The sequence below is a fragment of the Lacerta agilis genome, chromosome 3 (assembly GCF_009819535.1).
Source record: "Lacerta agilis isolate rLacAgi1 chromosome 3, rLacAgi1.pri, whole genome shotgun sequence".
NCBI classification, from domain to species: domain Eukaryota; kingdom Metazoa; phylum Chordata; class Lepidosauria; order Squamata; family Lacertidae; genus Lacerta; species Lacerta agilis.
In genome coordinates, this window is record NC_046314.1 from 85,969,113 (window position 1) to 85,990,564 (window position 21,452).

Genomic DNA, 21,452 nt, shown 5'->3' on the forward strand with positions numbered 1-21,452 from the left:
ATAGTTACAGTGTTTTAGGGTTATTGCTGATTACTGTTATATACATTCTAAGTTTATACGCTGGAAACCATCTTGAGAGGGGATGACCTGCCCTGGAAGGTAGCCTGTAAATACTTCACAAGTAAAAAACAACAGCACATTTATTACCTATCAGTAGGATGGATCTACTGTATGTGATTTCCAAACTTCCTCACTCACATGTCTCCAAAAGGGAAGCTTTTGAAAGTCTTAGCAACAAGGCTCACTTCCCCCTGATTGGCTGATGCCTTTTCTCCCTCTGGCCTAGCGCTTTAGGGCATCCTTTGCTTACCAGAGCGGATTGTTCAGTCGCTTGCGTTTTAATTGGCCAAGGCTTCTTGTGCCTGCGTCCTGATTGGATGTAGTGGGGGTGGCTCCTTGCCCTGGGTGATGCTGAGATCCCTTCTTACAGCAAATGAAAATGTCTGAGGAGATTTTTTGATTGGTGGCGAGAGCTTGTGATCCAGCCCGTTTTCTTTCCCCATGCAGGTTGCATATAACCTGAGGTAATCGCCGCGCTTTCCTGGTAGCTCATGTTTCCGGGTGCCACTAGCCACAAACCCTAGTTCTGTCTTTGGCTCACAGATTTTCATGAAGGGAAACAAAAGGCCTGGACTGACTTTGTCAATCCTTTGTTTATGACAAATCTGGATAGTTCTCTTGGGAATGCCACAATGATAATGCTTCTTTTCAGGGAGCAACAGGCCGCTCTTAAGTACGTTCTGTCCCTTCACAGCATTGCTGCCTCTGTCAACCGCAGCAGCAGCAGCAGCAAGGTGGCAGGGATAATCTTTTATTTATAACAGCAGATAGGGCTTCTCCTCCAGACAAGCACAACATACAAGTTTCTTGTAGAGGAAATTCTGCAGTAATGCTGCTTTATAAATGGCACTGATATCCTTCAGCCAGAGGGAGAGAGCTGTGTCTAGCTCCACCCTCTGGGCCAAAAGATCCTGCTCCTGAAAATAAATTTTTAAAAAAGCAAAACAGATACCCTCAAAAAAGGGAGGGCATTGCATCCACAGAAGTACTTATTAGCCCTGACGGATACAAGGTAACACGTTTGATATGTCCTTTATATGAAAGGATGTTTGTGGGTGGTTTTGCTTTTTAAAAAAAACAAAAAACATGACCGCTATCGCTATCCTCAGCTCCTGGCAGCCATTTTAAATATAATAATAATATGAGTTTGCAGGTGGCTTACATAACATGGCTCTTTCCCCACTCTTTCTCTTACATTCCTCCCCCAACCCCCGCTGAAAGGTCCAAAAGGTCGAATGGAGCTGATTCACATAAAATGGTAAGGCCGGTATACAAATCACTGCCATATTCCCACTTCTACTCATGAGTTCTCTATTGGCGCACCATAAGGGATGTTGTGCAGAAAGGGTGGAGATCTCCCTGTGAGGATTTTCATCTCCATGGGAGGCTCTGTTTGTGCTGTTGACAGACACCTGTGCCTACACCACTTCCTCATTTGTAAGCTTCCCAAACATTTGTTTTTGGAGGGGAGGAGGGCAACCAGGTTTTGTACTTTTCAGATAGAGGGGTGTGGTTTTTTCCAGGGGGGAGGCAATGGTGGGAAAAAAAAAAAACAATAATGAGTTTCCTTGATAATCCCCGGCACTAGAAACTAATACAAGGAGTGAGACATACAGACTCCTGCTGCACACTGGCAAGGAATGTCCAGTTCCACCACATGAAAGGGTATGTGGGTGGGAAAAGGTTATATTTGGGCAGGAACAGCTCAATTGAGTCAGGCAAGCTGAAATTCCTCCCCTTTTATCAGTCCTTAGAAATCTAAGGGAGAAGTGTGTCGCATGTCGTAAAACTGCTTTCAGGAGTCGCTGTTATGTGACATTTTTGCAGTGTGTGAATAACCAATTTAATCATTTTTCAAATGTGAATATTTAGATTCCGTCCAATAAACATGGACATTCATTTTCACCCAATTTAAATAGACCACCCTAGTGACTCTGCCCAGGAACAATCAGACCTTGTTCTGATCTGTCAGTCATGGCCACTCTATTTTTATTTGCTGTGTAGGTTTGCGAAAGGGGCTGGGGCAAAGTAGAGTGAAGCAGAAAGGAGAAACGCCGTAAAGAAGAGAAGGCAAATTGCCAAGTGCACAGGTTCCTGTATTCCCATAATTAACCTCACAAACTGTCATGGGTGCTGGCACTGGCGTAGGAAGGGCAGGGCGTAGGGGGTGGGGCACCCCGGGCAGCACGATCCCGGTAGGGTTTCATCTCGGCTGCTCCCCCCACCCCTGCTGCGCGCACCACCCCCAGAACGCACGCCAGCCCCGCCCCTGCCTGCTTCCCGCCCCCAGTGCTGGAGCATGAAGCTCCGCCACTGGGTGCTGGTTGTAAGAAATAAGAATATTTTAAAGGCATTCCCTCTATAGGTAGAAAAGGGAAGCATGTGACATCAAAAGTGATGCAAGGCCTGGTTGTAAGAATGAAATAGTACCATTTACACTATCTTAGGGTTGCCATATTGCAGAAAGTAAAATTCCTGACACCCGCAAAGTTGTTGATAGCAAGTGCTTGGAAAAGTGGGGCTAATGCCTGTACAGTACTATTACATAGTACAACTTGCAGGAAGTAATATCAAAATTAATGGGAAAGAATATAAAAATCTATTATATAAAATTTCTCATAATACTGAAAGTAAAACTGGAGAAGAGAGATTAATGCCTCTCTCATGCATTATCAATTCAGCTAATAATTTAATTTTTATTTTAACAGGTAACTTCATCTAGAAACATGAAACATAATCAGAGCTGCTGTCAGACACCTCCCAGTGTCACTGTTCGTATAAAATCAAGTGCATCCAGATCATATCAACAAAAAAAAGCTCTTAGCCTTAAACGACCGAAATTTAAAGATAGCCAGGAGACCTATGGGGAAAACATCAATAATAATAAGCCAAAACGGCCAAAAGGTTCATGTCTTGTAATTCAGCGTCAGGAAATGACAGCTTTCTTTAAGCTATTTGGTAGGTTCCTTTATAAATCATTTTGTAAAATGCACCAAGTATATGTGTGTAGAACTTCACATTCAAAAGCAGTTGTATCCAAAATGCTTTTTTGTGAGACATTTTGTCAAGACTAACCTGAAATTACCCTATAAACTAGAAGGGGTATATGGGAGCTTAAAACTGTATCTCACTGAGCCATACTCAAGGCTGACTTCACTACATCATGATGGTCATAATGATATACTGGCATGCATAATGTACTATAAACTAGACTATTTGGGTAGTATCCAGTGGTGATTGCCTACAGATATCTTTGTAGATGGAAGAAAAAGTCAGTGTAATGATGAGGGAGACAGTTTTTGGCACACACTTGTACCCCTTGCACTGCAGAGTGACCCCCTTCTAAATCTGCTCCAGAAGGTTGGGGAACCCTTCAGAGAATATTTAGGGGGGCCTAGGGCGCTGTGGGTTAAATCACAGAGCCTAGGGCTTGCTGATCAGAAGGTCGGTGTTTCGAATCCTCATGATGGGGTGAGCTCCTGTTGCTTGGTTCCTGCTCCTGCCAACCTAGCAGTTCAAAAGCACGTCAAAGTGCAAGTAGATAAATAGGTACCGCTCCAGTGGGAAGGTAAACGGTGTTTCCGTGTGCTGCTCTGGTTCACCAGAAGCTGCTTAGTCATGCTGGCCACATGACCCGAAAGCTGTATGCCGGCTACCTTGGCCAATAAAGTGAGGTGAGCGCTGCAACCCCAGAGTCATCCGCGACTGGACCTAATGGTCAGGGGTCCCTTTACCTTTACCTAGGGCACAGCAGGGGAGGGTGCAGAAAATCGCTGTTAGAGAATGGAGATAGTGCTTCTATTGAATCTGTTAATATAATATGCCTCCAGATGGGGTCTTAATATTGTAAAAACACAAATGAGTCATTGGATTTTTTAATTTGTTAAAGGATTGTATTGAATTAATGCTTCTTGAGCTTTGCAAATAATTGTATATATCACAGCTGGCTTATTTTACAGATGATGACTTAATTCAAGATTTCTTGTGGATGGATTGTTGCTGTAAAATTTCAGACAAGGTAAAACTGGGTGTTGTCTTGAAAGTCTGTGAAACTTTAAGGGTGAGAAAATTGAGGATTTTGTTTCAATTACAGGCCAGCGCATTTGGGGTTGTATTCAGTCTTGTGCTCAGCAGATCATTCCCTTAACATAATTTCTTCCTGCGCAATGGAATTAGCTCCCTCTCTCCTCCCTTCACATGCTCTCTAATTTGTTCTGGGAGTTCCTCCAATCCTCCAGAGCAGATTTGTGGATGGCATAGGGCACATGCGGAAGAGAAGGGGGAATCATTGAATACCACTCATTGTGGCCATCTGAACTGTACATATCTTGCAAATGCAAACAGAAGTCCGTGTTTTTCTAGTCTGAGGCAGCTAAAACTAGAAGCTCCGGAGGCTGGGTTCCAGTTCACATATAATATGCAGGTTGTCCTTTGAAACATTTGTTTCAGATTAAACCCCATGTTCCATTTATCTTAATACCTATGCTGTTGTTTTAAACAACATGATTCTCTTAAAGCTTTTTTGATGAAATAAAATTATTTGCTGGGAAGTTCCCAATGAATTCAGTGGGACCAGCTTCCTAGATGAGCAAGGCATTTTTAAAAACTCTGCTTGCAAAAATGTTTGATCACACTTAATCTGCTGAGACTGTGAGCTTCATGAATCTGCTGTTTTTCTGGTCAGATGTATGGAATACAAGATGTACTAGAAAATGTTTTTGGAGGAATAACCTATTTCCCCTTGTTAAGAAATAGGTCCTTGTTAAGAAGCCATTCACAGACCTTGGCTCCCCATTCTGCCTCTTTGGCAGCAGATACAACTATATATATTTCTACTAGTTGTTTTGCTCACAATCCCGCTTTCACTGCACATTAATATATTGCAGCTAAAATGTGAGGACCATACTCTTAATGCCAGTTTCAATTAATGAAAATGAAGTATATGCTTTTCCCTACTGGTGAAAATATTTTTTAGGGAAACGTTTAGTCATTTTAAGAAAAAAAATCATATTTTACCTTTTCCAACAGTACCTTTTGGCAATGACTTTTGTTTATTTCAAGCGAGCTGGCTACAGTATAAACGAACACACCAGGCTTAATTTCTTTGTAGCTCTGTAAGTATTTTCCAAATATTACAATTAAAATGTGTCAGAGTTTTCTTAAGAGTTTATTATTTGAGGTAACAGTGAAGTTAGAAATAAACCTTGCTGTACCATCAATTACTTATTTAGGATGGGGTCTTGAAGGCTTATAGCATGTTGGAGATTAATATGTGTGTGCTAAGACTATGGTGTAAAACTACCCGTTGAGCCTAGTTTATTAGTTGTTAAACTGTGCTTTATTTCTGCAGATAAAGACTTCTGACTCCCAAAGCATTCTCCTTATTTGACAAGCCCCCCCCCCCCGCCGCTTAAAGGCTGAAGGCTGCTGAGGGTGAAAATCCAACCACAGCACAAAGCCTTCTTAAGAATAAACTGGGCTTTTATTTCCCAGGTGCCACCTTCGAATGTATCCCCTATGCAGCTAAATTTCAAAAGGTTCATTCTGGGCAGTTTAACAATGAAACTGCATTCACCTGTATGTCCTACTGAAATTAGTGAGAATACTATGCACGTAAGTTAATATAAGACTAGACTCTTCAGCTGGAGTGTTTGGAGAGTTTGGTTGCCAGGGGTTGTTGCTGTTGGGTTTTTAAAATCTTTATTTTAGATATTGTTGTGATTTACATATGTGGAAATTGTTTGCTTTGGTTGGGTATTTTTTAATTATTTATTGTTTATGACTACTTTTGTTATGTATTTTTTCATATATTAAGCCTCCTTGAGCATGGTTTGAACTGTGGAAAGCTGGCATACAAATAAAAGTATGTACCGGTATGTCTGTAATGGCGGATGGCACTGTGGGTTAAACCACAGTGCCTAGGGCTTGCCGATCAGAAAGTTGGCGGTTCGACTCCCTGTGATGGGGTGAGCTCCTGTTGCTCGGTCCCTGCTCCTGCCAACCTAGCAGTTCGAAAGCACGTCAAAGTGCAAGTAGATAAATAGGCACCGCTCCGGTGGGAAGGTAAACAGCGTTTCCGTGCACTGCTCTGCTTCGCCAGAAGTGACTTAGTCATGCTGGCCACATGACCTGGAAGCTGTACACCGGCTCCCTCGGCCAATAAAGCGAGATAAGCACGACTGGACCTAAGGGTCAGGGGTCCCTTTACCTTGATGTCTGTAATATTATTTAATACTCGAACATTTATGAATCAACAAAACTGAAATTCTGTATCCATGGTAGTCATGCTGCTCAACCCTGTTGTGGAAATATTACATCATGAAAAAAGGCATGAGATCTCCAGGAAATCTTTGCAAGTTTCCAGCAAAGTTTACATTTCATGTTAAATAGATTTGCTTGGAGTTTTGTTTTATATTGCAAATGCATATGCTCCCCAATGTATAAAGCCACATGTTATAGCTATATAAAACATTATACATTGCATGCAATTACTGTCCTGATATGTGTACAGTGGTACCCCTTGTTACGCACGTGATCCGTTCCGGATCGCACTGCATAACATGGGCATGCTTAACATGAACACCCCCCCAAAAAACAAAAAAAACCTGGAAGTTTGCACATTTTTATGCTTCTGTGCATAGTGCGCAGAATGTACGCTCCGGGGAGGACTTCCGGGTCGCGGAGGTCCGTAACTCGAACGTATGCAACATGGAGTGTACGCAACTCGAGGTATGACTGTACAAAATAATCAAAACAAAACACCTTCCTAAATGTTCAGATTATTTTCATTGAGCCGTTCACAAATTCAGTGCTTTAAACTTTTGGCAAGCCTCTGCTCCATGCTAAAAAAAATGTATATCAAAATTCTCTACCATGGTAATTTGAAATTCTATGCTGAGACAGGTTGACTTGTATAAATTATGCAGAACTGGCAATTTTCTTGTATTCGTTTGATTTGCATCATTTGCTCTGTTTCTGTTAGTCATGAGGGACAAGAATCCTGCCCACTGCATAATGGAAAACATGATATTCAGCATACACTCTGGCTTATGATACTTCATTAAGCACTGCCCACACACTTTCAAACCTTTTAAGAAGTAGAAACATGCTTTCTATATGTTAAACTTGAGATTTTCAGTATTTTTAATTGTGTGCCCATCTTTTCATCTGGTGAAAAAGTATTTGGTAACATTTATCCAAACTAAATTACTTTCAGCACTTTGGAATGTATATAAATTACAAAGAAAAGGAGGAGGGAGAAGACTTAGCAGTATACAAATAAGATCAAAACCATATTTAAGTGAGTCATAGTCCTCATCATTGTAGGTACCTGGCAAATACAGTTGAAGAAGATGATGAAGAGTCAAAATATGAGATTTTCCCATGGGCTTTAGGAAAATCCTGGAGAAAGCTTTTCCCTGATTTCTTAATTCGAAGGGATGAACTCTGGAGCAAGATGGATTATAGGGCTATTGTAAGCAGACGCTGCTGTGAGGAGGTAAGGCGGGTATATTTTATATGCATCCAGGGGCGTAGCAAGGTAAATTGGTACCCGGGGGCAAAAAAAAATTCTCACCCCCCCCCAAGGCATGGGAAGGTCCCACCCTCCCCGGCCAAAGTCGGGCTCAGGGTGGCTAACATCAGATACATAACATTGGTATAAAATCAAACAATAATTAAATTACCTCCTAAAAACATCTCAGAATCAAATTAAAGTCTAATTAGATGGCTTTCTACAGGGTTAGGGTTGGGAACAGTAAGTGTTCTTTGAACTGAAATTTCAGCCTTCATGACATAGGAAAACAGCCAAGTGAACAGCTATTTTGGTGGAGGAGGGTCAAGATATTAACCGATATGCATGAAATTTCATTTATAGCTATATAATCCCTAGTATAGCAAGATATGACATTCGGAGCAGGCATTCCCAAAAAAAAAAATTGTTCCTTGATAATTTGTCACCCCCTCCATTATGGAACCTGGGGCGAACCGCCCCCACCCCCCTTGCTACGCCCCTGTATGCATCAAGAAAGAGCAAACAAATTCTAATGGGCAGATTCTGTTTTGTAACGAAGCCTCTTTCTGTATTTTCACCAAGCTATATAAAGGAACTGTTTGTAAACATTATCCACCCAGTTTTAATGAGTGGCTCAATTTAATTGATGATTGATACTTTGCTTTCAAAACATTCCAACAAATTATTTACTTTCAACAAAGGGGACTCCCTTTTCAGAAAAAAATGACATTAGCAATTACTGTATTGGAAAATATGTAACCATTCATAGAGAATGTTTGTTGTTGATCAGTTGTTCAGTTGTGTCTGACTCTTCGTGACCCCATGGACCAGAGCAAGTCAGGCACCCTGTTTACACTGAGAATGTTTACACTGGCAAATTAAACATAAAAATACAACATTAAAATTGACCAAGTCTGCAGTTGTATTCACACTTATTTGGGAGTAAGCACCTTTAAAATCAGTTAACTTCAAAAAGCTGGGAGTTCCCGGCGTGCACAGCGGGAGGATGGCGGACTTTAACATCTTTGCTATCTATCACGAGTTAATTTGGCGGCTGCGATGGGAGTAAGCAGCCTCCCACCTCCCCGGGACGACGGGGAGGGCTGCCTTTGCCCGCGGTACTCCTTAACCCGCTTTTGGTCCTTCGGGACCGGTGGGGGAGTCTGGGCACATAGGGCTCGTTTTCAGATGCAGCTCCTGGAGCCGGCCCCGTTCGTGCACGCTCCCTTTAATTGGATATATAAATTTGTTTAAAGATTTTGGGCATGTCTCGGACAAAGGAGTGGGAAGAATGTTGCTAACTGCAGCCCTGAGTGATTAAGAATGAAGATTGGAAGAAGACGCGGACTTTACATTGGTATGTGAAGGAGGGAAAAGAAGGGGGGGTAAGCTCTGGAATCTCCGTTTGTTTTGCCTCAATATCTACTTAACACGGGCGAAACCCCCCCCTAGAAAATCCACTTTCACAGGCAAATGGCAAGTGGACTTTAAAGACAGAATGGAAATTAGAATGGAAATTACAAAAATAAACTGTGTGGAGGTGAAACTTGATCTGGACTTGACTCAACAGAAATGGAGGATCCTCGGCTGGCTGTGACGCAACTAGAATTAACTGCCGAGTGCTGATGATAGCCTGTGGAGCTGTACACCACTTCAAAGGGAGAAGCCGGATTTGATGGACAATTGATAGTGGAATTTACGAGGGTCTGGCCCTCCCGGAAAGGAGTGGGGACGGCTCGCAGGGGAAGAAATTGGTGTGTCGCAGTTTGATTTACAAGTTTGATTTATGAGAGACTTTCAAGATGGCGTCAGCCGAAATGCGATATTGGGAGAGGATGGCTTTTTCCACACAGAGACATTATTTACTATAAGAGTGTCTGCTTGCTGGCATTTATCAGAGGCTGTGAAAATATTGACTTTATGAAGCAACTGGAAAAGATCATAAGAAAGCGCTCCGGAGTCCGAGACATGGGGAATTCACAAGTTAAAAATTTGGCATAATTGGAATTGTTATAATTGGAATTGTATAATTAATTTGGCATTGTAATTTGTTTGGTAATTGGAAATATATATTGGAAAATCAATAAATATGTTTTTAAAAAAAAAAAAAAATAAAAAAATAAAATCAGTTAACTTACTTTTGGCTAACTATGCAAAGTGCAAGAAAGCAGTTATCAAACAGCATACTTTGCTTTTATTACTAACATGAATTAAGGATATAGTCAGATCATTAATAAGGAAATGGTAATGCTGTTTTTCTTCCTGAAAAAGACATTTATGGTACCATACAGCCAGCTTTCCCATTAATGGATTACCATCAAACTTGGGTGAAAAGGGTTGCTAATTAGTAGAATAATCAGGATTGTGGATAAAAAAATTAGTTTGGGGCAGGGCAATGGTAAACACATTTACAAAAAAAAAAAATCCCAATTTTTACTCAGGAAAATGGGAGAAAATTAAAATAAAACCATAGAATGGAAGAGACTTTCATAGTACCAATGGAGGTAACTGCAATGTATCAGATATCCTACAAAGAAAAGTTACAGTATTTGGGGTTCCCTGTGAATTTCCCAGAGATACCTAGCTGGCCAGTGTGGGAAACAGGATGCTAGACCAAATAGACCTTTGATCAGCAGGCCTGTTCTTTTGCCTGTCTGCTTTACATAGACTTAGAAGCTTTACTATCTCAATGAGGTTTTCTGTTACAGAATTCCTAGTTCATGGGTGTTTTGGATGTAAAGTAGTAGTGTAGTCTGCTTTCCCCACAGTTCAAGACAGGAGCTGTGTTTCATTTTCATGGAAGTTAAATGGCAAACCACATTTGTATGTAAAAATGCTAAAATACTAATGTATTAGTATTTTCTATTGAATGTTATTTAATTATCAAGTTACATATTGTTTATACATGTATTAAAATATTCTGCTTTATAGAATAAAAAAGAAACAACTTTAATTATGTGTAATTTATTAGCCTTTGGTGTAACTGAATAGATATGTTAGTAACTGAAAAAAATGTGGTTTTGTTCTAAGTCAGGCCTAATTAACATTCCCAGGAGTGGGAAAGTGGTTTCTTCAGGATCTTAAAAAGTAGTCTTAATAAAAAGTCCATTCCTGTTCCCTGCTCTGTAACTGTTTTACTAGCAATTAATAAAGCTAACAACACCAACAAATGATCCTTTGTGAGTTTTATGCATTATTTGCTTGTTTGTTCCGAAAACAGCTCCATTTCAGTTTTTTTTGTTTTTTTAAACTCAGGTTATTGCTATAGCTTCAACACATTATATATGGCAGCGGGAGCGTTCTATTCATCATAGTGGAGCTACAAGAAACAATAGCAGAGATGGAGTACAGTTTCCTCGAGGACCTAATGCCACACCTACAGACTGTTTGCTTTGTGGGAAAAAGACAAGATATATACGGTTGGGATTATCCTCCTCTTCCTCCAATGGTACACTGGAAATGATGGAACAACATATACCTTGGGGATTGCATGACTCTCTTCCAGCTGATAAAATACCTGAGCCATCTCTGCACTGTTATTCACAAGGTATGGTATGGTATGGTAAATGCTGAAGTAATTTTATTTATGCTACCTTCACAGCCCAACTCTAGCTGTGTCACTCAGAAGTCAGTACCCTTGATTTAATGGAATATACTCAATATTCTCAGCAATGTTATTGCTATTGGTGTATAGAGGTTGAATCTACATGCTTTAAGCCTCATAGGTGGGTCAGTTACTTACAACCTCCTTGACAGAGAAAAAACCATTGCCTTAGCGTGTGCATAAATCACAGTTCTGGGCATAATGTTTTGCTCACACGTGCATCTTTTGGTGGTGGTGTTCGCATTCCAGCTTTTTCCTGGATGGAAGCTTCTCTCTGTCCCAGGTCCTTATGATTGTTCAATCTCTCCTTCTCAGTCATTTATAGAATGCTTCCCTTCCCTTCTAAATTGTGAATTTGGTTAATGATAGCTTTTTGTAAAATGAATTAGAAGAAAAATCTAAGCCTAGCTACTTTATAGCCCCTTCTCAAAGCCACTCAACTCAGTTTTCCAGCAAATTACATCAAATATGAGTTGAGGTTTGTAAGTTCAATTAAAAGCAAAACTGGCCCTCCAACAAACAGTAGTGCTGGGAAAGTGAAAAGAAATGTGAAAAGCATGTTTTTTCTGGATATACTTTTTTTAAAATAAAAAATTGATGAACACTGTCCCTGGAACCTAACTGCATGGTAAGTTATGTAGTACATGGAGTAATCAAGCAGTATCTATCAAAAGTGATCAACTTTTTGCTTTAAAGTGATCCCCTCTAGTTCTAAGATAGCAATCCTACACTCCTCCTCGTTAACTTCTTGGAGACTCCTTTAATTCAGATTTATGTTTATAGTGCTAAACAAATGTAGTGTGACACCTTCTGTTGTTAGTATAAAAGCACTGCTGTAAGAGGATCCTGATTTGTCAGTTCTTTATGTACAAATGATGGGATAAACTCAGCAGTTGGCAATGAAGTAGCATCTGTCACTCACAATGAGTATGTGGGGTAATACAGCAGAGTTACTAAGTAAGGATCCAACGTACCCAGCTGTAGGGAAGAACAACAGATGGCTTCCGAACAAGCGTAGCATTTCACTGGCAAGCCACTTTACAACCTTTTCTTTGTTTATAGATGGAGAACAACTATTTTTCATCCTACATTAATTAACCATTGCTCCTATAAGTGTAACCCTTCCTATAGAACACAATAAGCATGTCATGTTACCTGGAACAAACTGCACTGTAATCCCCATATGCATTCAATGTGAATTTCTTCCCTAATTTTTCATAGATTGCAAACATCTACCCAACAAAGGAAGAAAAAGTAGCTGCACATGTCAAGATAAAGCAATGGCCTGGTTTACTGTAAATGAAGAATAAAAAAAAACCACACTTCAGCCAACAACTTTAGAAATTATCAGGAAGCACAATTAATTGTCGGAAGGCAATACATTTCACAATATATGTTTTATTCTTTTAAGTTTTATATTTCACTGAAACTTTTAGTATCAAAAATGTTGTCAACATAAATCAAAGTTGTGGATTCCTAAATTGCATAAACAACAATGATATAATTTACAATTTTTATCCTGGTGAAGTGCAATCTTCAAATTAGCATATACCATTCGAAGTAGTATTTGGATATGCCGGGTTATATTTCCGCAGCTTGACAAGAAAGGCTAGTTTGGAAGGAAAATAAAACACCAGCATTAGTGATACAACACATAAGTAGCCTGAAAGCATAAGTATTTATTCATTAATTCCATTTTTCTTTGAAAAAGTAATAGTGCTTATGAAAAATAGTAATAAATGTATAGCTTATAAAACATTTGCCAAGCCATTCTTACCTGTGTGCCCCACTTGCCAAGAGTAAGGTCTAGCAATATATGGTGGTTTTGTCTCATCAGAAATGAGAGCTGTTAAAATAAAATTTAGAAAGTTGTTCTCCAACACTCTTAATTCTAATTTCTGCTTTAAATAATTCTACCCCAGGACATTCTTTTCTACGTTGAAACCATTTGTTGTTTCTCTCCCTCCCACTTCTGGAAAACCCCTTCTCTCTTTCTTTTCTCTAGATAGATCTTTGCTCTCTCATATGTCCTCACTCCTCAAAGACAATAGTGGTAAAGGTACTAGAAAGGTAGGCTAGAAATCTCAATGGACAATATTCAGTTGTGCTCATTTACAAGTGAAACAGATTTCTACTCTCCTCCTTTCTCCAACCCCCCATATATACTGCAGAGATCTGGGTGTTTCCCTGGAGCAGATTTGGGGGGCCCATAGAGGCTGCAGGACAGAGAGGAAGGGAAATTTCACTTGTTTAACACTGAATATCACCATCATAAAGAAGAATCCCATACCAGGCCTTTACGGACAAAAGTACAGTAGCAGATTGCGTGCCCAGCAAGAGTCTGCTGGTGGTCAGCTCAGGCTGCATTTTACATGAAGGTTCACATCTTGACACAGCATGTGGGACTGCAACATTCTAGTGACTGCCACAAAACAAGATCTCATTAGAACTTGTTCCATACCATCATCTTCTTTGTTCTGTTCAGCAGGAATCTCCTCATTTTCATCATGGCAAGCTGGTTCATTGTTCATGTTCTGCTTGGATTTCATATTGTGGAAAATCCCACCAATTTTCCATGAAGCTGGGAGTACTATCCAATCTCTGTGTGTCACCTCAAATATCCTTTCACAAAAAAGGTTTATTTTGCTGGTCCGGATGGCTTCCACCAGATCAATAACCTGGGTGATACTTGTAGAAGAATTCAAATAATATTTATTGCCAGTGAATAAATCTACACACATGCATAAATGTATAAAATATAATAGTTTGTACTGTAAACCTATCATATGCCTATTTATTCAGAGGTTAGTCACACTTCCAAGTAAGTGTGCACAGGACTGCAGTATTTCACTTAGTTAAAGAGCTATATTTAAATTTGACTGTAGCTAGCCCTAACATTTTTACTAAACTAGCTCTCTTGCCTGAACTACAAGTCCGTTTATCCCAAAGAGCAACAAAACTATAAAACATGACAAACTGCCATCAGTTATCACTTATTAGGAACTAGGAAACACTGATGATGTAACTGACTAGCCCCGATGCTATCTAAACATTAATATTTTGCCTTCCCCCTTCAGCTTAGAAGCAGATAAGGCAGCATATAAAAATATTTTTTATAGTAAAACCAGATCAGATGCAATTATCTTAGTCAAAACAACTTTAAGAAAGAGCCTTAGATCTGTATTTTCCCTTCTTGGGTGCCCGGCTTAGATGAATATATTGCAGTTTGTTAAGTCAAAGTTTCCCCAGTTTGGATGCCACAGGAAGCTGTTTTAATAAACCACATTCTTTTCATTGAAGCTTGATATGCAAAGGGAGATAGGAAAAGGAGAGGGGACAAGGAGGAAGGTTCAGTCTCAGACCACTATAAACAGTATATTGGACCAAGATAATTGTGTCTGTCAGTTATTACAGCTTTTTGGAAATCTGAAGGTAGGATAAATGTACTTTATAATAATCCTTAAGACCATTTATAAATAAACTGCATGAAGCCATTGCAAGTTTAATGAAGCTATCACTCCATGTAGCAGAAAGGAACATGTAAATAGGATCAGTACTTACTTTGCAAGGTATACTGCACAAACGCCCCCCATTTTAAGATTTGGGATAACCACAGATAAAACGTTCTGGGGCTCAAGCATATCCAAAGCTATCTATGGAAGAAACATACATTTTAAAAAACTTTAAAGGAGAATATAAAGGATGTGTTTTCTGTGCAAATCTATGAGGATATTAGAATATTTATTTGGATAAATTATATTAAAAGGTGAAAAGAAAGTGATCAAGGTAATGGAAAAGTTATGGTGAGTTGCAGTAATACAAAACAACATCACCATTAATACTAACAGTAATAATAGTATTATTTTTATTTGCCTTCCAGCAAACACTGAAATCCCGATATATTTTCTCTGTACTCACTAGAAGTAACTCACTGCCCTCCCACCACCACCAAAAAACACAGCTAAAAACTGAAGCAGAAATGATCAGGATTTCTATATAAAAAAAAACCCCACAAGTTTCTTTCTAATGGAGAACTATGGGCAGCACAGAAGGCTTGCTCTACTCACTGTTTCAAAGAATGAATTTGGCTGGAGAATAGAACTTACTGTTTTTAAAACCTTTAAAGGAGAATATGAAAGATGTGTTTTCTGTGCAAATCTATGAGGATATTAGACCAGCAGTAGCACCACGGCTGAATAAAGTTTGAATCTAGTGTAACTTTATACCACCTTAACTTAAACCGGCTTCCTTTACATCAGCTTTTTGCTCCCTATACCATTACTAAGTACTTGCTTTCTAGCTTTGAAAAAAGATCAATCCACTTTTCTAATACAGTATCTCTCTTTTCTCAGGGGGAGGTGTGACATTTCCAGAAACAGGGTGCCCGTTTTCTTTCTTTGTTGTTGTTTTTAAAAGATACTTACTGCATCAAATGTTACATTTTTCAAAGCCTCAGCTGCTGTTAAAATGTCTTCATTAATGAAATCCACATTATCTGGCCACTCTAAAGGATGACTTATTTTCCATGCATCACACCACCTCTTATAATTCTTTTTCGCCACTCTGTAGTGGTCTTTCCGGACTTCGTAACTTACAACACGTCCCTGTGGCCCAACTGAAAACAAATAAAATAGAACCAAAAAGTAGTTACTGCTCTCTTCATTTCTGCAGAGTTGAATAAATGACACAGGAAATGAAACACTAGCCTACCAGATATGATAACTTACTTCCTAATATTACAACCACTCAGAGCATAATGGCTAACAGGGCTATAAGCTTACATAGCAGTAGGGCATTATTATTAATTATTATTATTATTATTATTATTATTATTATTATTATTATTATTGTTATTATACCGCCATTGATCCAAGGATCACAGCACAGTTTACAATATAAAATTGCAATACTATTATGGCACTCACCTCCTAGAGCCATTGCTTATCCCCTACTGGTTGTTTTCAGGAGCTACCAAATTTTAAGCTGTAACATACAGCATTGCAGTGTGCTTCAGCGGAAGGGCCATAGCTCAGCGGTGGAGCACCTGCTTTGCATGCAGAAGCTCCTGGATTCTATCCCTGGCATCTCCAGTTAGGGCTGAGAAACACTCCTGCCTGAATCCCTCAAGGCCTGCTGCCAATCAGTGTAGACCAGGGGTCCCCAAACTAATGCCCGGGGGTCAGATGCGGCCCAATTGCCTTCTAAATGTGGCCTGTGGATGGTCCGGGAATCAGCATGTTTTTACATGAGTAGAATGTGTGCTTTTATTTAAAATGCATCTCTGGGTTATTTGTGGGGCATAGGAATTTGTTTGTTTTTTTCTTTCAAAATATAGTCCGGCCCCCCACAAGGTCTGAGGGACAGTGGACCGGCCCCCTGCTGAAAAAGTTTGAAAAAGTGGACCGGCCCTTACACCCCCTGGTGTAGACAATACTGAGCTTATATGGCCCAAGGGTCTGACTTGGTATAAGGCAAATTCCTATGCACCTGCAGAGAAGGAAGAGACGTGTGGTGGTGGCGGCAGGTGACTCCCTACAGAGTGGGACAGAGGCAGCAGGGTGTGGAAGAATGACTCGTGGTTTCAGTTGTTTCTACACAAATACACAGAGGATGGGAAACAAGCAAGAAGTTGAGCTCTTAATACAGGATGGCAAATATGACCTAATAGACATTACTGTGGATATCTGCTATAGATCTCCAAGCCAGACTGAGGACTTGGATGTCTTCACCTGAAAGGAAAGCAGTGCTCAACCTGGCGATAACAGAATAAACAATGCAAGGCAAGAACTGCAGTTCAAGATAGCAGATTGTGTTGGTCACAGAAGTATGTCTGCACATTTATGCAATTACCTTGTAATATCAGTTAGGTGTAGTTACCAGAGTGCTGGTCCTGACCTGGGACCAGCACTCTGGTAACTACACCTAACAGCTGTGATCCTGACTGGGCAACCTAAGGCTAGTCTAAAGTTATTCCTGGTGCCTTTGTGATGTTTTTGGATTACAGCTTCCATCAGCCCCAACCAGCATGGTGAGTGATGACAGGGACTTGCAGTCCAACAACATTAGGAAGGTAGCACATTGGCTTCCCTGAGCTAGTCACTCACTTAGTCCAATGCACTTTCCTGAGTTGTTTGTGGTTTTAAAAAATGGCATACCCCCATGTTTGAGACCTCCAGGTATAGGGCAGTATATAAATTCAATAAATAATAATAACGTACAGCACCTTGCATTTCTTAGTGAAAGGCAGGATGTAATTTTAAAGGAGGGGACAGCACACCAAGGCTTGATTCTCACATTTAGTCTCCAAAGTGTCAGTATCAGCTCAAGGTGCCTAAAGAGTGTTCCTATGCCCAAAAGTGCATCAATTCTCACATGCCAACATTTCCTCTAACTTCAGTCCCGTGTGATGAAATGAGAGCTCTGCCATTTTCTAGAAAGCAGCTAAAGTTCCCAGCACGTAGGATTGAATTTGAACAAATTAGAGTAATTCAAGAGTAATTCAGGGCATGATAATGACAAGGGAGAGAGACAATGATAGAGCACATGTTTTGTATACAGAAAGTTTTGGGTTTAAACCCTAAGCATACCAATTAAAAGGGACATATAGATGACATATAGACAAGATGAGGAACCCTGGAAAGCCAGTGCCAGTCGGATGAAGCAATATTGGGCTAGGCAGGCAAGCAATCTGACCCGATACAAGACAACTTCCTGTGTCCTTAAAACGTGTGGGAGAGCTGGGATTCTGTCAACAGACAATATTTTACCTGCTCGCGATAGAAATAAACTCATACCACCAGACCCAGAACCCGCTTCCAGCACTGTGTCGCCTTGACTGACGTCCATTAGCAGCAGCATTGCGTTAATATCCTACATGATAAAAGAGCAAAGAACATAAATGTTTAGCTTAGCCCTTGTGCCTTATAGCAAATTTGTGCCCTGGAAGCAAATTTATAACTGCTGGCTAAGACTTATGGGGAAATAAGAATACTATTTAGCACTTACATACCATTTTACAGTGTTCAAAGAGTTTCACTTATATATCTTAGTAAACCTTTCAAACAGTGGGGCTATTAGGTAATTTTAGATTCTGGTTTTTTTTTAATAAGATTTTTTATTATTTTCCAATAGAACAAAGAGAAAACACAACATAAGCAATAACACAATAAAAACACAATACATAATGAACAATAAACACAATAAAAAGAATAACAATAACAACACACATAAGAAAAACATATACATACCTTAACCAACACCTATCTTTGTACTTTTCTTGTTTCTAACTTCTCTGTTAGGGGACTTCCCCTGTTCCCTCCACTGCCTTCAAAATCATATATACGTTTTAGGTAACTTTATATCTTTTCCTTTTTTTTTTTTTTTAGATTCTGAACCTAGTGGTGGTGGTGGCTTAAGTTGGGAAATCTCCAGATTTACTGCCCCAAAACCAGGGTAGGGCAATCAGTGCTTCCGGTTTCTCTCTCTCACTGGCCTTTGTTCTGGGAGCTGCCATCTGACCTCAAATCCCATTCATCACATAGATTTTGCAACTACTGTACTAGTAACCTTAATTCCGGGAGCCATCGGAGAAAAAGTGGTCCAAGCCATCATCAGGTTCCCCGTTAAGGCGCCTCCATCGCTATTGCTGGATCAACCCGGCTGCCCCTGGAATTACAACTCCCGCCATCCCTGCCCATTGGCCACGTTGACTGGGGTTGATGGGAGCGGGAGTCCAACGACAGCTTGGGGGAGGCGGCGGCAAAGCTCTCCCACCTTGGGATACGAGATGGTGGGTCCTCTCTCCATCAGCAATACAAACTCTTCCAGCGAAGGCCTCCGAATCAGGAACGCGTGGCCCGTGGACGTCAGGAACATCTGCCCGGGGAGCTTGCCCACGATGTCGGCGTACTTCACCGACCCCCAGGTGCTCGTCAGTACTCCGGCGGCGGTGAGTTTACACAGCTTCTTGAACTCGGTGTCGCGCCTCCGGCGGCTCTCCGCTAGGAACAGATCCCCGACCTGGAAAGGCGCGTTTTTGGAAGGCGCGTCCCGGAGCTCCTCGGAGGGAGAGTCCCGATCCCTCTGGGGTTCCTCATGGGGAAGCACCTCGGCGAAAGGAGGGGAGGAGGATTCCTCTGCGACGTGCGGGGAAAGGTGCTCCCCGTGCACCAGCAAGCTCAGCCTCTCCGAGGGAGAGAGCGACCTGTGCCACGCGCGCCTCCGAGCGGCCGCCGGTCGCGGAGCCGCAGCAGAGCCCGCCGGCGGTCCCTCAGGCTCGTCCCGTCCATCCTTGTCCCCAGCGGAGCTAGAAAGCGCTCTGCGGCTGGAGCCTAGGGAGCCGATCCCCGCGCGCAACAGCGGCGCCCCTTGCAGCTCCCTCGGGTGGGCGCTGCAGGTCTCTGGAGCGGCAGCCTGGAAGCCCAGCGTGTCCCTCGAGGGCGGCCGCGGCTGCTGCCTTCTCGCCTTGCCCGCGAGAGCAGCCCGACTCTCCCAGCTCAAAGCGCGCAGCTCCAGCAGCCTCCCGAGGCGCCAGCACCTCATAGTCGCTTTTATATACAGCCGCCTCTTCCTGGACAAGGTGCCCCGCAGACCCTCCTCCTCTCCTCTAGTTCTCCCCGACGGCCACCGCAGGGTTTGCACCGCTGCAGGTTCCCCCGGGCCGGAGGGCGGCTTGCATCGCTACGCACCGCGGTGCATCAGCCACAGTGGATCCTGAGGACGTCGGCGAAAGTGCGGATGGATAGCTTCAAGTAGGAGCCTCGCAGGTGTCAAAGGGACGGGGAAAGCAAACGGAGCTCCGCGCGGCTCCCACCTCCGGTTCCGATTAGGCTCCTAGAGGGGCGGGGCCAGAGAGGGGAAACGCGCATGCACGCGAAAGCTCATACCAAGAACAAACTTACACTAGCTGGTGCTACTGGAAGGATTTTATTTTTTATTTTTTATTTTGTTTTGACTATGGCAGACCAACACGGCTACCTACCTGTAACTGAAACAGGCTGGGTTAGAAATGGTTGCAGTAAATAATTGTGCTCCCCATACCTTTAAAAAGAAAAAGAAAAAGAAAAACTCAAGAGGCGCACTACTGCGTTTCCGTGATAGGGAAAGCTGTACCTGTTGAACCTTGGTCCGCTGGTCTTGAAGGGCCCATTCTCTTTCCCTGCCATATGTCTTCTTTTTAAATGGAAAAAACAGTGCTAGCAACCCCCCGCAGCAAACAGAAGCCTGTAAATGGCACTCTTGCAGTCTTCCAAATCGAGGCAGGTTCAACAGGCTCATTCCTGCATCTTCATCGATTTCTGCCTTTCGTAGGCATTTAGACAAAGCTGCCGTATCAGGAAAACAAAAAGTCATGGTCTGGCTTCTTTTGTACTTGCTCATTTACTGAATTTATACCCCCCGCCCACTTCCCAAGAAAGGAGGCATGGTTCATTTAAAGTACCGCAATGGAAGATAGCCTTTAAACTCGCCCGCTGTATTTATAAATGCACATATTTTAATTATTCAATCTGGATAGTTCACTTTATATTTTTTTATACCCCTCATGCCCCGCAAATGGAGGATTATATCCGCTTCAAATGGAAAGCGGACGTTTCACTACAGGACAATGAGACTGTAGTCCCTTCGGGGAGAGGGAGCGCAAGCGTGACGTCTATGCCGTGCGCCGATCTAGCGCCACATGCCTGCCCACATGTCTCTCAGTGTCTGCAGCCTCTCTTTCAGCGTTCCCGTGGATGCTCAGAATACCTTCTCTCTTAGGTGTAGCATGATAGAATTATAAGTTTCTAATGAAGGGGGCGGGGAGTCTATACGGTTGTCATCTGAGCAAAGAAGCTTTGCTAATTAAATGCACAAGTGTCAATCGAGTAATCATTTACGGCAGCGAGCCTATGCACACTTATTTGGACACTTATCCGGAACAGAGTGAGACTTCGGAGTCTGGATTGCACTGTAAATCTCGATCAACTGACATTACAGCTAAATCAATACTGTACTTCTAAAGGGGAAAGAACACTTCATCAAAGAGACAAGTGCATGAACTAGGAGTGTCCTTACTGAGATGCTTGCAATTTTTTTTAAAAAAAATTGAATTAAAAATAAAAATAAAAAGTTTTTCAGTCAACTACATACTGCAGCTCAAAAATCAATGGGGATAATATAAACAGTTTGTGAGCAATATTTTCAGTGTTTTGTTGTTGTTGTTTGTTCTAAATATTTTTTTTTGTTCTAAATAACTTTTTTAGTGGTATGGTGTACCAATCTATTATTAATAATGGG

General features: G+C 41.5%; 2 protein-coding genes across 3 annotated transcripts; one reads left to right on the forward strand and one right to left on the reverse strand.

The window, feature by feature from the left end:
• The first annotated feature begins 242 nt into the window (after positions 1-242).
• Positions 243-13,066, forward strand: SPDYA (speedy/RINGO cell cycle regulator family member A). Of its 2 annotated transcripts, none has more exons than XM_033144619.1 (7): positions 243-524; positions 2,769-3,018; positions 4,020-4,078; positions 5,089-5,174; positions 7,387-7,558; positions 10,829-11,120; positions 12,399-13,066. In XM_033144619.1, exons 2-7 carry the CDS (start codon positions 2,787-2,789, stop codon positions 12,485-12,487), a joined length of 930 nt encoding a protein of 309 aa, XP_033000510.1. In that variant the 5' UTR covers positions 243-524; positions 2,769-2,786; the 3' UTR covers positions 12,488-13,066. The 2 variants fall into 2 exon arrangements, with proteins under 2 accessions (XP_033000510.1, XP_033000508.1); XM_033144617.1 differs by lacking the exon at positions 243-524 and adding an exon at positions 1,294-1,318.
• Positions 12,648-19,915, reverse strand: TRMT61B (tRNA methyltransferase 61B). The gene is made up of 7 exons (XM_033144616.1): positions 18,951-19,915; positions 17,945-18,047; positions 15,602-15,792; positions 14,739-14,830; positions 13,639-13,865; positions 12,955-13,023; positions 12,648-12,786 (listed from the first exon to the last, which is right to left on the reverse strand). Exons 1-7 carry the CDS (start codon positions 19,716-19,718, stop codon positions 12,719-12,721), a joined length of 1,518 nt encoding a protein of 505 aa, XP_033000507.1. The 5' UTR covers positions 19,719-19,915; the 3' UTR covers positions 12,648-12,718.
• Positions 19,916-21,452: the final 1,537 nt, after the last annotated feature.